The sequence below is a fragment of the Equus caballus genome, chromosome 13, assembly GCF_041296265.1.
Source record: "Equus caballus isolate H_3958 breed thoroughbred chromosome 13, TB-T2T, whole genome shotgun sequence".
NCBI lineage: Eukaryota > Metazoa > Chordata > Mammalia > Perissodactyla > Equidae > Equus > Equus caballus.
Genome location: NC_091696.1, coordinates 31127830 through 31144650, shown reverse-complemented (window position 1 = coordinate 31144650; position 16821 = coordinate 31127830). Strand labels below are relative to the sequence as shown.

The 16821-nt window shown below is 40.5% G+C and overlaps 1 protein-coding gene across 2 annotated transcripts in view; it reads right to left on the bottom strand.

The window, feature by feature from the left end:
- Positions 1 to 16821, bottom strand: part of XPO6 (exportin 6) — a 96162-nt gene that overhangs the window by 28805 nt on the left and 50536 nt on the right. For both annotated transcript variants that reach the window (XM_001915898.6, XM_005598823.4), the window contains exons 7-12: positions 16297 to 16750; positions 12884 to 13010; positions 7675 to 7784; positions 2840 to 2948; positions 1310 to 1402; positions 103 to 172 (exon numbers count right to left, since the gene is read on the bottom strand). In XM_001915898.6, the coding sequence (XP_001915933.2) occupies positions 103 to 172; positions 1310 to 1402; positions 2840 to 2948; positions 7675 to 7784; positions 12884 to 13010; positions 16297 to 16750 (963 nt within the window). The remainder of the gene's footprint in view (positions 1 to 102; positions 173 to 1309; positions 1403 to 2839; positions 2949 to 7674; positions 7785 to 12883; positions 13011 to 16296; positions 16751 to 16821) is intronic.

Sequence of the window (16821 nt, the reverse complement as noted above, 5' to 3'; positions counted from 1 at the left end):
GTGGAGAAATTGTGTTCTGACAGCAAAGAAGGCAGTAATTAAGTATTAGCTCAATTTTTTTTTTGAAGAGTTGGTTAAATTAGAAAAGAAAAACCAGTTTACCTGACCCTGAAGTAACTATAAACTGCTGTAACCCCAGATAAACTTCTAAATTGTCCTGAAGAACTGGGAACTGAAAACAAAGAAACAAAGATTTAAAACAAAACAAAACAAAAACCATAAATGCAAGTTTTAACAGCATTTTAACATTAAAACAGTACAAGTCCCTGTGGGGAGAGGGGCCAGATAAAACTTTTCTCTGGGAACCTTGACATGCAGCTAAGAAGCGCTGGCTCCCTTCAGTGCCCCCTGCCACCAACAATTTCTATAATTGAAACCACCAATTAAGATTTGGAATAAGAAAGAAAACAACACCAGTTTGATACTTTTTTTTTTCAAAACAAAGCAATGAATGCTGGGTATGACTATTATGTTCCCCAAAGAGGACATCAAGCCCCAAAATGACCTCCTAGAGCTCTGAGACAGGGCCTATCTCCCTTCAACTCCAAGGGACATCTTACCCTTGAGAAAAATATAGATACATCTGTATTAAAGTGAAAAGACTGGCCAAATTATGTGGAAGTCAGTTTCCCTTACTCATTTTGCAGACAGGACCTTCAAAACCAAGGCTGTATCTTTTCTTTCTAAAGCTGCCAACACACCATTAAGATAAAGATAAAACTTTAACGTTACAGATTCCTAAGAAAGGCAAATGGCAAAATAAAATGGCACTTTCCATAAGAGAAGAAAAGATACAGCTGGGTTGTACAATGCAAAGCGGACCCCAAAAAATTATCTTGCTTTGCAAGAAGAGCTGGACTTAGGAAATCTCCTCAAATAAGAAGCACCACTAAGTGAACGAAGTCAGTCCTTGTGACTGAAGATTCTAGCACATAAATATAGACAGAGAGTGCCAGCAATTTACCAAGGGTAAGCTTTACAAAGGCTAGCTTTTCAGCAATGTAATTTTTATAAATAAATTCTCTACTTGAACCAGGCACTTTTGAGCTACTGATGAAGGCTCAAAGGCATTAGTAAAATTCATATTCTATCCAAGAGTTTAGGAAAGAAAGACAGGGCTTCTAAAAGCTGATTTAACATATTTTGGGAAAATATTAACATTTGTTAAAATTGGTCATTATGGTAATTATTAATCTCTGTTTAACATATATATATTTTATAATACCAGTGAGCGAAAAAGCCTTACTACTCATGCTATATGTGCAGGGAAATAATTAGGCTCTTCACTCCCCTCCAAATGGTGAGTTACCAGTGTTGAGAAGGCGTGTGTGGGCAGGAGCTCCATCACTTTGGCCACTACCTCCAAGCTCTGGCGTAAGTACCGCTGCCACTCTGTCTGCTGCTGTGGGGGGAACACAGAAGGATCAGCTCTCCCAGACGGGCAGTCTTGTCATTTTCCCTGCCAATCTTTCCTCAACCTCAAGTCCACCCTCATACATAAAATTCTGGAGAAAAGGCAAATGACGGAACAAGATTATTTCATCCTTTAAAAAGGCCAAGCTAAAATATATATTTTTTAAATCCAATAAATTAATTTCATAAAAAGCTATTTCCTCAGAAAGCAAATGGATCCATGAAGAATGACCTACTTTTTCAGTCCTAGGAATACAGAGAGAAACAAGTCACTTATGAAACGCTCAAGTCCTCTCTAAGTCATCCCAGCTACGGGAATTGGTCACTCATTGCCTTCTGAGATGGTCCATTACCATGTTTCTGTAAGCATAACTGACTACATCAGTGCCACTCAAAGTACGGTCTACAGACAGGAAGCATCAGCATTTCCCGGGGGCTTGTTCGACAGGCAAATTCTGTGGAAGCACCCCAACCCCAGACCTCCTGAATCAAAATCTATTTAACAAGCTGTCCCAGTAATTCCTATCCATGCTAAAGTATGAGAGGCACTGGCCTAAATCACACAGGTAAGAAGTGAAGCTAAAATTTCCCAAGCACTTACTATGCACCAAGCACGCAGCTAGGCCTTCCACATGGGTGACCCTCATGTAACTGTCAACAAAGGTCAGCCAGACTTATCATTCCCTTTTTGGGAGATGAGGAAATTAAGGTTCAGAAAAATTCAGTGACCAGACCTCTAGCAAGGTCCCAAGGTTGCAGTGATTCAAATCCAGGCCACCTAATTCCAAGTACAGGGCTCTTTCTGGTCCCAACACAGCCACCCTCAGGGTCTTGAGCAGGCCACAGTCACTGTTATTTTGAGAGCCAATGACTTGAAAATTTTAAAGTGCATGGTGGTTAAGAAAAAGAACACTGGAGTTGTGTCCTTAAAGACATTTTCCTTATCAATATTGGGCACACCAACATCAACAAATTGAAGACTGATTTTAAGAGATATCAGTTTACAAAATAAACCGAAAAGAAATTCCCTTTCATTCCAGCCTTATCATTTAAGTATCTCTTTAACTATTTCCACCAGCATCCAGCTAGCTTTTATTTGTTGCCCAGAGTGGGGAGGAGAGGTATGAGTACAAGGCAGGGGAAATAGGCAAGATACACAGTTCTTACTACTTTTCACTGTGCATATGGCTTCTCTGCTTACATCTCTAGCCCATATAGGTAAAAATGCCTATAAAACTTTTTTTACAGTTCATGAACCCAGAGACCAGTAGGATATAAATTTCAAAAGTACAGTTCAAACTGAAAGACTACTCTGGCTTAAAAATAGATGCTCTCTGGAGCAGAAGGTTTACAGGTTCCAAGTCTCCATCTTGACTCATACCACAACATGACAATGACTAAAGGTCAATTAGAGTGTGCTCCTTACATCGTCATCCAGAGTCTCGTCATCCAACTCCTCCAACTGGGCCTGGTTGTATCTGAACTGGATTCGATTCAACACCTCCGTGAGCAAGAGGACTAGGGCATCTTCGTACCTATGTGGAAGGGAGAAATTCAACATCAGGTGAAAAGCAGGCTTTTAGCCTAGGATTTTGAAAAGGCCTCCTGCACCATGAAGGAAATAGTGTCCATGTTGGATTATCATACACAAGAAGCATCAAACTAAAGTTTATGGGTTGGCAACTGTGTGTGTGTATATGTGTGTGTGAGAGAGAGAGAGACAGCATGTGCGAAAGAGGGAGGGAGAGAGGGTGTGTGAGTGGAACAGTAGAAGGGGTATTTCTTTATTCAACTCTATATATTGTAATACTCAGAGCAACCACTTAAAAAACTCATATAAAGAGATATAGCCAAACACTCAATAGATAGATACATTGAAAAGGAAAAGTAAATTTGTCTGCAAGAGTCTCAAAATAAATGAAGCAAACACTGAGAGAACTGAAAGGAGACACAGACAAATCCACAGTTATACCAAGAGTTCTCTTCCCTGGTAACTGACAGAATAAGCAGGATAAAGATGATGGGTAGGATACTATCAACCAGCCTAACCTAACTGGCATTTATAGAACATTCCACTCAACAAAAGGAGAATACACACTCTTTTCAAGTGCACAACAATCACCAAGAAGACTAGGCCATAACACAAACCTTAACAAATTGAGAAGAAGTGAAATCACACAAACTACATTTGCCAATCATAAAAAACTAGAAAATGTTGGGGCCAGCCTGGTTGCACAGCAGTTAAGTTTGCACATTCTGCTTCGGCAGCCTGGTGTTCACTGGTTTGGATCCTGGGTGCAGACAGAGACACCACCTGTCAAGCCATGCTGTGGCAGGCATCCCACATATAAAGTGGAGGAAGATGGGCATGTATATTAGCTCAGGGCCAGTCTTCCTCAGCAACAAAGAGGAGGATTGGCAGCAGATGTTAGCTTAGGACTAATCTTCCTCAAAAAAAAACCAAAACAAAACAAAACTAGAAAACATTAACAAGATATGTGAAAAGTCTCCAAATATTTGGAAATTGAACAACAAAGAGGAAATCTCAAGAGAAATTAGAAAATATTTTAAACTGAATGAAAAGGAAAGTACAACATACTAAAATTTGATGGATAAAGCTAAGCAGTACTTAGAGGGAAATTTATAGCACTAACTGCTTATATATACAATGGAGATAAATCTATAGACCTAAAGTTCTGAGAGTTAAATAAAATTATACATGCTAAGGTAACTCCATGGGAGGTGCTCAATAAATATATGATTAACGAAAGAACAAATGAACAAAGAAATGAATAAACATGCAGGCAATAAAGAGACAAAATTCCAAGTCAGATAACCACAAAGAACTGAAGAATAATTCTAGATAGCTTTTTCAACTCAATGAAACAACTAAGACCCCATTCGCTTGCTCCCTGGGGCAGTCAACAGCATAAATTTCTCTTAGGAGGACCTGGAAAGCTACTGGAACCCTGATATAAACCTAGTTAACATCTTTTATTAATTATATCAAAATGTCAGGCATCATAATGGCACTTCCTCTTCATCAAGCAGAATAACCCTTTCGGAAAAAAAGGGGAGCAAATTTTTCTCACACCCACCCACATTTGTTTACAGTCCAATATAGTGTCACCCAGAATCCCTAGCTGGCCTGTGACTAGCACTGCCCATATTCTCAAGACAAAGGGTTTCACAGGATATGACTCAATAACTTCAGGTTGTTTAACTCACTTCAGGTTTCCTCATCTTCCTCTGAAAATAAGTTTCTACACAGGTGGCTCTCTTCACTTTGACAAGCACAAAGAGAAGGAAGTGAGAGAAAAGGGAAGAGAACCAATATTTATGGAGCAGCTACTGTCAGCCAACATAGCTTACACACATTGGTTCGTTTAATTTTCTTAACAACTAGTAAGGTAGGCACAACCATCCCCAAAGTACAAAACAGGAGAAGACGACTGAAATTTAGGTCTTTCCACACCACCACTTCAAAATGGCAAATCTCCACTAAGAACCTCCTCAGCAATTTCGTTCAGCGGGGTATGTCACAGAACATTTATTCTATTAACACTAGGACTCAAGTTCTCTAAAGTCCCCACCAGCTCTGATCAAGAAACTCAAAAACGGAAAAGAAAAGAAAAGACACTCAAGCATCCTTACTGAGCAAGGAACAGAGCTCCAATTTCCAAGCTCCTAGGACCAAAAATAAATCCACGTACATTTGTGCTTCTAAATTTGTAGCCTACAATGCCTACCACTTTGCTGTAACAAATGATGCAAAACCTTAAACCACAACGGACAGGAACTGAGTGCTGCCTCTGTGACTTAACCACACCTATGTTTCCTATTACAGACACCAAGAAAACATTTTCGACTACTTCCTGCAAGATGAGTTGCTTCTGAAATTCTGGCGTAAACCACAAATTGATTCCAAAAGCACCCCAACTTCTTTCAGATATATTTTATCAGTTGAAAAACATCTGATCACATTTACATGCTCTTGGTCAGGATGAATGTGGTAACTACCAGTAGCCAGTGCTCTTTTATCAGCTGCTTCCTCAAAACAGTACATCTCTGATATATTGGGGTCTCTCATAACCTAAGGCAGTGGTTGCCAAACTTTCAAAACTTTCATTTAAAAACATTTGAGCACACACTTGTATAAACGTATAGTATAAGAGATGACATGAAAAATAGACACATGAAAGTTCAACTCTTTTCTTTGCTCCCCTCAGGGGACTACCTTACACACCCCTCTGTGCAGTCTACCATTCTAGACCACCAGGGGGTGGCTGATAGACAAGGGGTTCCCCCAGATGACAGTTACTATTTAATGGCATATACCACAGACTGGCTTTGAAGGTTTGGGGTTTTTGTTTTTTTTTAAAGGCCTAAAAGTGTTATGTGTGTATTTTTTTTTTCAAAGTCATGAAAAATTAGAAAGCTTCATTTAGGATGATAATCAAGTGACCAAGGAGAAAAATCCCACTGTTTGAGGTCGTCAGCCACACTGACAACTGTGATATCAAGACAACCGATCAGGCAGGCCAACGTTGGCAGGTGGGCTAAAGACCTTTAGGCTGTCCAGGGGCCCTATCACCCGACTCCATGGTCACCACCACAGTCAAATGACAGGAACATCTTCTCTTACTTATTGTCACTGTTGTTCTCACTGTGACCATTTATTGAGTGCCTAATAATACACGCTAGATGCTGTGTCAGGTATTTCATATACATGATTTCCTTGAATTCTAACCATCCTATAAGAAAGGTTATTAGTATGCTCATTTTGCAAGAGGAAATGTGATCAACATGTAACTTGACCAAAAGAAACACTGCTACGACAAAGCAGAAAAGGAATTTAAACTCTCTACACCACTATTCCTTTTATTGGTACAATAATCAGCACAAGCGTATATTTAATACTTAATAATCTGATAGTGTATATTTTCTCAATGGAACCATATTCTCCACACCTAAAGCACACTTCTACTGTGCTTTAAAAAGCACTTTCGAGGCCAGCCCCGTGGACGAGTGGTTAAGTTCGCACACTCTGCTTTGGCAGGCCAGGGTTTCGCCGGTTCGGATCCTAGGCGCGGACATGGCACCACTCACTAGGCCATTGTGAGGTGGCATCCCACATGGCACAACTAGAAGGACCCACAACTAAAAACTATACAACTATGTACTGGGGGCATTTGGGGAGAAAAAGCAGAAAAAAAAAAAAGAAGAAGATTGGCAACAGTTGTTAGCTCAGGTGCCGATCTTTAAGTAAACAAAAAAAGCATTTTCATATTAATCATTTCGTCAGCGTATTCTTCCAAAAAGCCTGAGAGGTGTGAAGGAATAGCCACCATGAAATATAGCAAAATCAGGCACAGTCCTAGAACCAAAGGATGAGAGGGTTTGGCATATAAGAAAAAGAATTTGGTGGAAGTACCTTTTTTTTGAAGAATCTCATTCAAAAACAGTTAAGTTTGCAAATTTACCAAAAACAGGATCTACTGTTGTGTAATAAGGTTTCTGATACATGAATATACTACCCATAACCACATGTGACCTGACACCATAGCAACTTGGAAGCTCTTCTGCAATCACAAAAATAATTGTGCTGAGGCGGCGTCCCATGTGCCACAACTGGAAGGACCCACAACTAAGAATACACAAGTATGTACCGGGGGGCTTTGGGGAGAAAAAGGAAAAGTAAAAATCTTTAAAAAAAATTTAAAAATAGAGGCCGGCCTGGTGGCACAGTGGTTAAGTGCACACGTGCCACTTCGGCGGCCCAGGGTTCACCCGTTAGGATCCCGGGTGCGGAGATGGCACCGCTTGGCAAGCCATGCTGTGGTAGGCATCCCACATATAACGTAGAGGAAGATGGGTATGGATGTTAGCTCAGGGCCAGTCTTCCTCAGCAAAAAGAGGAGGATTGGCAGCAGATGTTAGCTCAGGGCTATCTTCCTCAAAAAAATTAATTAAATAAAATAATTTTAAAAAAATAAAAATTAAAAAAACAGACACAGACCACAAAAGCACTATCACACCTAAAAAATTAACAATACATATTACTTTTTTAATCAGAAAAAAATGTTTTAAGAAAACAGGATATTGAAAGGGAAAAAAAGAAAATGCTCAATGGCATTACTACCTAAACAGCTTAAATGACTCAGTTTCACTGAAGAGCTGTGGGTGCACAGTTGCCCCCTTAGACCACAAGAAAAACTGGAAAAATGTCTATTTCCAGTTATCAATGTTTCTGGGGTTTACCTGTTGAGAACTGCTTCCTTGTCTCCCAGCCGACTTTTAATTTTACTTGTCAGATAGTCCAAAAAGAGCGTCCAGATATCCAAACAAGAGAAGTAACCTTCATGAGTAGGCTATGGTACAAAAGAAATCCAGACAATAAAATTACTTAATGCAACTACTCTTTAGAAGCACACCCACCAGTGTTTACTTCTGCCAAAATGGTACAATCACAAGCCTAGATTCCCTCAGCTTCCTGGTAACCATAAGTGATGTCTTTTAGTTAGTCTTCACAATTGGGCCCTCTAGAACCTAACAAGACAAGAGTACCATGAACACATCATCAGGGAGATACTTACTATGCAGGACAAACTGAGTTACAAAATAAACCAAGTGAACACTTATCTTAAAATCTGAGACTGTGGTGGGGAGGGCTCTTACAGATCACCCAATTCAAACCTGTTTTAGAAAGAAATTGAGATCCAGATAGATATATGATCTGTTTAAGGTCAACGGTAGGAGCAGGTCCCTTGACCCTCAGCCACTACATATCATTACAAAACCAAAAATAAGTTTCCGTGGCTCCAAAGGTGACACGGTTACACATTTGAACATTAGGAAAATAACATTTGCAGACTTCTTAAATAACAAATTGAAAATAAGCTTGTTAAGTCTGACCCTTGGGCATTATCTTGTCTGCAGAAGCAGGTGTGTCAAACAGGATAACAACAACCTCTAACCAGGTGTTGATAAGGACAAAGCGAGGAGAGAAGGGGCAAGTCTTTGTGGGTCTTAGTGCCTGGACCACTGCACTGACTAACTTTCTCAAGAGCCTTGAGATTCTCCCTCAGTGCCTCGTCCACTCTCCAACATATAGTCCTCCTGATACACATTCAGCTTCAACTTCTGGTCCTCATATATCCACTCAAATTCTTGCTACCTATAAGAGCTCTTTGCTTTTATTTGTGATTGCTTCACTGAACCACAGAACTGGTGGCAAGATCACATAAGGAGAGAAATACTACTATCATCTTGGATCAGTTTCCTTCCATTTCTGACCCACAGGAAGTCCCGTTTACAAGGACATATATGGAATTTGCCCAAGGAACAATGAACACTGGGTGGGAGCCTGCAGCGGGAGTTCTACACCCATGGTGAGTCCAAGAAAGAAAAACTGTAACTTAAAAAAGAGGACAGACTCCAACCTCACAACCCACAGGGTGGCCCTGGAACTAGACTGCTCCAGCCCAGTCAGGACCACTGCCAGGGCCGTCCTCGGCAAACCAAATGACCACTCCCTGTCCCCACTTCATACTTCACAAAACTCAGGGTGTCCATGAAGTGAAATGAACCAGAAGAGTAAGCAGGAAAAACAATCAACGAGCCGTGTGGAAATAATACAGGTAGCTGGTGGACAGGCGCTCGACGTGCACAGCCAGGAGATGTGGCCTTGTCCTGGCTTCAGCTTGCTGAGCTTCCCTTAATTCAGTCACCAGTTGTCCTTTCTTGGTTTGAAAATACCCACCAGCCCCCTCCAAAGAACACAACTGATCAGATGCATGTGGAAGTGCTTTAGAGAAAAGCCACCACAAAAATCCAGTATTTATGACTATGTCAAAGTACTTTATGTCTTCCCCATGCCTTTGAACTAAGGATTTTCTATGTGGTTCCAGGCAAGAAAAAAAGGTGAGCAAATACACCCTCTGTAGGACCTGAAACATCACCATGAACATCCATTTCTGCAGGCCCCACCGTGAGGCCGTGTGTGCTGCCCACAGGCTGCCCATGACCCGGCCCCGGCCTTTGACAACTGCCATGGGCACAGATTGTGAAGGTCATAAGATGATAGGCTGACTATACTTTTGGAGTCATCCAACTTTTCAGAACCCTCACAGAGGCATTTTTGAAATGTACCTGTACTCAGATTCACTTTTCAGATTCCAGGGCTGATTAATCATTGAAAATCCTGACAAGTTTCTCTAAGAAACCAACGATACCACTCCTATCTCCAAGTGATTTACAGTGGTTAGTTTTCATTTGCATTGGTCTATCTGATCTTCAAGATGGCCCTGAAAGAGGACAGATATCTTTCTTCCTCTCAATTTACAGATAAAGAAACCAAGGCTCAGAAGTAAAGTTACCTGCCCAAGGTGACAAGATAAGGAACAGAAGTAGAACTAGAATGGGGATCTTAAGAAGCCAGGTCTAGAGCCCTTTCCCCTTTGATACCCTGCCTCAGGCACTGTTCTAGGAAGAAGGGGCAAAATGGAAACTGCAAGACCAAGAAGGAACTGATGACGATACACTAAAAGGAGCAGGCAGACACAAATCATAGGCTTATACAGACACCTCCGGGGCTCAGCAAGCCAGGAAAGTAACAGCAGAGGCAAACACCTGGTGAGCACTAGCGGCTGGAGGGACTGCAGCAGAACACTTGGGTGAAAGAAAAAATATAGAAAAAGCAAACAGAAGAGAGGAAATGGTTAAAGAAAGATACTAACACCACCTTTGTCCTATTACTATTTCTTCAAAATATGTTGACCAGTACTAAAATTTGTATGACTTTTAGAAATAAAAGGCAAAAATATGGAGTACACTCATAGTAACTCTCTAGACAAGAGGAAAGACACATCTTCCCACTTTACAGATAATTAAACTATGATAAAGGAAGATCACACTGTTGATGAATATATGAGAACTTAAAGCTCTCTCTTGAGGGCATTTAATTTCTTGTTCTTAAATCTTATCCAAAGAACTCCTCTATTACCAGCTCCTGATCCTAGAGTGTGCCTTGCCATCTTTTTTCTGCTCTGCCTCTCCAGCAAAGGACCGTCTATCCTACAGTAAACTGCAAGGAGCACCTTCCAGGTCCCTGCCCCTCTGCTCAATGCTCAGAACCTGCTCCTGCTGGACCTCAAGGACACCACCTCCCACAGTTCGAGAGCCTGTGCCCAGAAAGGAAGGTCCTCAAACAGGAGGCCAAGAGAGCACAAGGGAGCTCAGCTGACAGAGACCTGCAGGTAGAAGAGGAAGAAAGAAGCTTGTTGTTTGCTTCATGACCATATCCATTTATTTTCCCAGCATATAAATAAAAAATATATAAATATATAAAACCACCACTTTCAGTTTAACGGAAAACTACAACATAAGATGCTACTGAAAGAAATCACAGAACAATGAACACTGGGAAGGACCCTGAAGATGCCCACTGCAGTCTATCTCCTTATCTAAATCTAAAGAAACTTAAAAGACTTGTCCAAGGACACAGACCTAATAGAAATAACCAGAGCTCAAACAAAGAACTTTTGGGTCTAAGTCCACAGAAGTAGGCATAGGACATGCATACTTTAAAACCTTTTTTTAGCTTTCTTCTATACCACATACACTAAAAGATCCCATTTTACATAAGGAGCAAAGTTGCAAGACATTTTCATTCCATTTCCCAAATAAACCCCTTCTTTCTGACCTCAGCACCAGCTCCTTTTCTCTCCTTAGTTTCTGCTACATTTATTCCAAGGTATCTATCAAATCCTTCTTTTTTTCTGGTCCCCTTTAAGACATCTCTGGATCCATCTCAAAACTCCCCCACCTCTGATGCTTCTCGCCTATATCCTCACCCTCCCACATCTCCTCACCTCTTCTATTCCATCTTAGGCCTGGTGAGCTCAGCGTGTTTTCCTTCTTACTCTGCACTCACTGGCCCCTCTATCAGACATCTTGACACTTCTTCAACCTTTTAGTCCTCCTCCTCCACCTGCACCCTCCCTCCTGCTCCCAGGAATGATTCACCCTTACCACTGGGTCCTCCCACTTTTATGTGCCAAGTACCTCTTTGAGAAAGGCTGGCTCTCACACCAAATACCCTATCCCCCACACACACTCCTCCCAGCCTAGACCCTTGCCTCTCCACTAGCCTCATTAAGCTACAATATTAGTGGTTTAAACAACCAAAAAAGTCAACTTAGAAAATCAGATGCCCTCACTGACCCAGCAGTTTCATCCCTCATATATTCCAACAGGAAGAGCTACACATGTACACCAAAAAAGAATGTTCACTGCAACATGATTCACGATTACCAAGAACTGGAAGCAGCCCCAGTCAGCAATGGAATGATTTTCAGATAATGATTTACTATAAAGCAATGAAAAAGAACAAACTACTGCCACATACAACATAGATGAATCTCACAAACAATGGTGAATGAAAAAAGCCAGAAAAACAAATACACAATGTATGCCTCCATTTAGAGAAGTTCTAAAACAGGTAAAATCAATCTAGGATGTTAAAGTCAAGACTGGGGTCACTTCTGGTGAGAAGGGAAGGGAAGTGATCAGGAAGGGATACAAGGGGATCTGGGGGCTGCTGCTAACGTTCTGCTTCTTGACTTACCTGGTGGTTACATGGTTGCTCATTTGGGGAAACTCACCAAGCTGTGCACGTATGATTTATGCACTTTTCTTTATGTGTGTGATTCTTCAATAAAAAGCTTATCTTAAAAACACACACAAATGGGAACAAGGGATAGGGTATGAAACAAATCCAGTTTAAAACTGGACTGTGATGATGGCTGCACAAGCCTATAAATTTACTGAACATCACTGAACTGTACAATTACAATGGCTGAATCTCATAACATGCAAATTTTAACTCAATAAAGCTGTTAAAATATATATATAAATAAAAGGTATTGGGTCACTAGAATGTAAACTCAATCAAGGGAAGGACTTCGCTTGTGAGGGTTACATGCCTAAGTCCTGAAATACAACAGGAGCTCAAAAAATATTTGTTGAATGGGGGAAAAAATTGGATCCACCAAAACTTTACTCTTCAGAGTGTCATTCTTTATAATCTCCTTGTGGGAAGTTCTGGTGAGATTTATAGAAGAGAACTAAAGTAAAGGCCCTAATTTCAGACTTTTTATGTATTTTGCTTCTCCAACATAATAGTGGTTAAGAGCACAGACTCTATGGGTTCAAATCCTGGCTCCACTGCTCACCAACTGTATGACCCTGAGCAAGTTACTTTGTGCCTCAGTTTCTTTATCTGCAAAACAGAGATGATGATAAGAAGAATATCTACCTCATAGGGTTGTTATGAAGGATAAACGTTTTAATCTTCACATACTAATAAGCACTACATAAACATTTGGGAAATAAAATAAAGTTCTTTCTCCTAAAAATAACAAAGTAGACTTCCTGGGGGGAAAGGGATGGGGCAGTTCTGGGACTTTACCTGATGAAATGTGTACTTGAACAAAAGTGTCAGAAACTCCACCACGGGGAACTGGGAGTAGGACTCGATTCTTCTTAGGTGAACACTCACAAAAAGCCGCAGAAAGTCAGTAAACTTCTCGATGTAGCTAAAGAAGACAAGAAGACAAGAGGTGACAATAAGAAACCCGGCCACCTCCTTAGAAGAGAACTCAAATGCAATCCAAATTTCTTTCAGGACAAAACTAGACAGATTTATAATATATTTTCAGTTAAAAATATAAAGGCCTGCAACAATTACCTACAGGTCAGGCAACCCTTCATTCCATTACCACCTGAAACATAGCAGAAAAGCAACTTTAATCCTCAGACACTACCTCCCAAGGCATCTTATAAGCTAGTGCTCTCATATTTTCTAATTCATTAGTGTTATGACCCAATTAAAGAGAAAGGAAACGGTACTAAAAAGTCAACGGGCAGATCAAGTGTGTCATTTTAACGTGGCAAATCTAGAAGACTGGTTTTCTTTGCTGGGAGGCCAAAATATTAAGATGAAACATGCTAAAAACACAAAAACAAAACAAGGCTATACAAAAGGCATGGCATCCAGGTGAGAGAGAGATTCTGGCTTGCAACCTAGTATTCATTCCTCCCCCCACCCCACCCTCTGGCTCCTGGTGCTAATTAAACATAGCCCATCCCAATCCATGCTAAAAGTGATTCAAATATAAGGGAGAAAGGCTCTTAGAGCTGGACAAGCCTCAGGGACAACTTAGTCTGATGCTTCATTTTACAGATGAGGCCCAGAGAGAGAAAGTGACTGGCCCAAGGTCACTCAGCCAGCTCCTAGCAGAATGGGACTACCATCCACTCCCAATCCCGTGCTCTTTCTTTTCACATCACAGTGAATCCCCAATTCATTTGTATTCACAAAATCATTTCACAGAAGAGTGTGGGTCACAGCTGCAAGGATAAGAGATTTTTGTTATTAAATACACAGCACATCATCACTCTCACATTTCAGAAACTGTCATTTTAAGCCCCTCGATACCAAAAGGTGATTAGAAAATGAGACGGACATATCTCCATAAGTCACATTTCAGAGACTGATAAAAAAAAGACATACTAGGCCTTAGCCAAAAATTAAATGGCTCAAAGCAATTCTGAAACTCAAAACTGCAAAAGGCTACTTTTTAAAGCAAAGATATGTGAAATAATAAAGGGGGAGAAGACGACTACTACTCAGAAGAGCAAAATTGGCCTATAAAGAAAACGTCCCGTCTTGTTCCTGGGACCTGTCACCCTGAGAGCAGCCAGCCTGTCTGTCTGACCTCCACACATGGGCAAACTTATTTGCAGCTTTAAAAAAACATATATATGTTAAACAAATATATATATATATTAATTTGTGTTTGATAAGGATCATGGGGCCAAATACTCGAAAAACAGTAAGGCACGAAAGTCAACTGTTTTTAGAGATGGGAAAGTACAAAAAGACCTCTCTGACACCTTCAATCACTAATACTCAAGAGCAGGAACTCCTCATTCCACACTCAGCTTATTACATTATATTTTTATAAGGATGTTCAAAGCCATCAACAGTTCACTGCTCTTTAGGAAGATGCACTCGATTCCCTACCACCCATACAAAAAGGAGAACTCATGGGTAAAATATCACACAATCTCAATTTTACTTTAATCCTCATCCCAATTTTTTAAAGAACCCAAACAAGGCTGCTCAGTCGCTAACTACAGATTTTATTTCACCTCATTTTCTGTCCCTTGCTCACCTTCTGGTACAGGTGCTAATGAGCAGTAGAAAGTTAGAAAAGGGGCAGTAGAGGAGAAGAGAGGCAAAGGACCTGGTTAAGTAGCTCCTAAACAACTGAGAATGGACTTAGCTGTTTAGAATTAGTGCTAAGGGACCCAAGAGCCAGGAAGCAAGCACACAGTATTGTTGATGTCACCTTTCTGCTTCCAGGCACCTCTCAGCTTTCACAGGGCAATAGGAAGCATAGGATTAAAATATAAAACCAAAAGCACAAAAGTTACAAGTAACAAAATCAGTACACAGATAATCTATGATGACATTTCTATACCATCCAAAGGTAAGCCATAACAAACATTATGCTACAAGTCAAAACAACTGGTATTTGATAGTCAATACAAGCAGCTAGATTTTTTTTAACATATGAAAACACAAGCCTTTCTTAACCAAAGATAGAAAGAATATAAAATTGTGTTTGAATACTGATGCCTTTGAATTCACATAGAAAGCTATTACCAAATAATGAAAAACAGAACATATTACCATACCAGATTATGAGTTCTTCTGTGATTATACATAGAAAATTTCACACAAAGTTTGTTTACAATAAACCAAAATAATCTTACATACAAATTTTTTTTAACTTTAGAAAAACCTGTTAAAATTGCTAAATTTTTAAAAGCATAAAACTGTCTTAACTTTAGGCACTTGACTTTATATTCTGCTACTTACTCTAATGGAAAGGAAATGGCTTAATCCTATACAGCTTAATAACAAAACACAAGCCAAGGAAAACTGATTAAAATATTAACAACTTTTGCTGCCAGGCAATTTATAAATATTTACTAGTTTAATACAATTTATCTGCCTGGAAGTTTCATGACGATGAACAGTCAACATGATGTTCTTAATAGAAGTTCTCGACTTTCCCTCTTGTTTTTACACAGCAGTAGCATTATACTAATGAAAGTTGTAAGACAGATAAATGACATCCTCTGCAAGAGAAATAAATAATGAGACCAAGCCTCAGAGTACTGTGATGGAGCCATCTTTTAGGGTACTTAAGAAAGAACAGCTAGGTAATTTTAGGCTCCCTTTAAGAGGACAATAACAAAGAAACACAGATGTGTTGCCACATTAACATCTCCCTTTCTTTTGATGAAAATTTGCCATCTACGTAAAACTCAAAAGAACAACAACATTCCTATAAACTGCATGACGTTCACTGGGGAAAAGTCAAATAGTAAAAACTGACAAGCAACATGGAGTGAGAAAGGGTGATTATAACTCCTGTACCTCCACGGACCTCCTCTCCTGTTCTTGGCTACGCATGAGCAGCAGTGTCAGTTCCTGCACCACCTCAGACCTGCAGGCAAATAGTAAGGAAGAGGCGGGGAAAGGGGCAGAAGGGAGGACAGGAGATGGATGGGGAAAAAGACAACAAACCTACACAATTCACAATCACTTTTCAAGTTCAACTCATTTCCCTTAACCACCCTAGCCCTTCCAGCTAAGCTGACTTAATAGTACACACCTACCTTTCCATTCCTCACCAGGAGCCCCAAATTCTGAAACCAAAGAGGATTACAGACACTATGCAGCACAATGTCATCAATAGTTAAGACCCTCTCTCAGGGCACAGCCGACTCCACACCTGTTTTCATTACCTCTCATCGAGTTCTTCTAGCCTGCTCTTCACCGTGTGGGCATTGTTATCCTTGGTAATTTTCTGCAGGAGGTAGAAAGTCTGCTGGAACATACGCAGTAAATACTCCTCAAATTCCATAGGCACACAGTTCTTGGACATGAGTTCATTGATGCAGGACATGGCCAGGACCCCAAGCCGGCCGCGCTCCTGACCCAACACACAGTTCTGGCTGCTGCCGTTAACTGATGCCATCTTTCTGGCCCGGATGTCACAGCCAAAGCGTGCAAAGTGGAAGATGGTGGTAAGGAGGGACGGGGTGATGCTGGCAGACAGAGGAATCCAACTGAAGAGATGGGCCAGACACTCCAAGGCCAGGGAACAGATATACTCACTCTCCGCGTCAAGGATGGGGATTGGCTGATTCAACAGTTTGGCTGAACTAGGACTCTGCAACAGGTTACTCAGTAAGTCACCTGAAAATACATAAGGCTTTTAAGATATACAGTATCAAATCTCTTACAAAGCAACTTAAGTCATTCTCCTT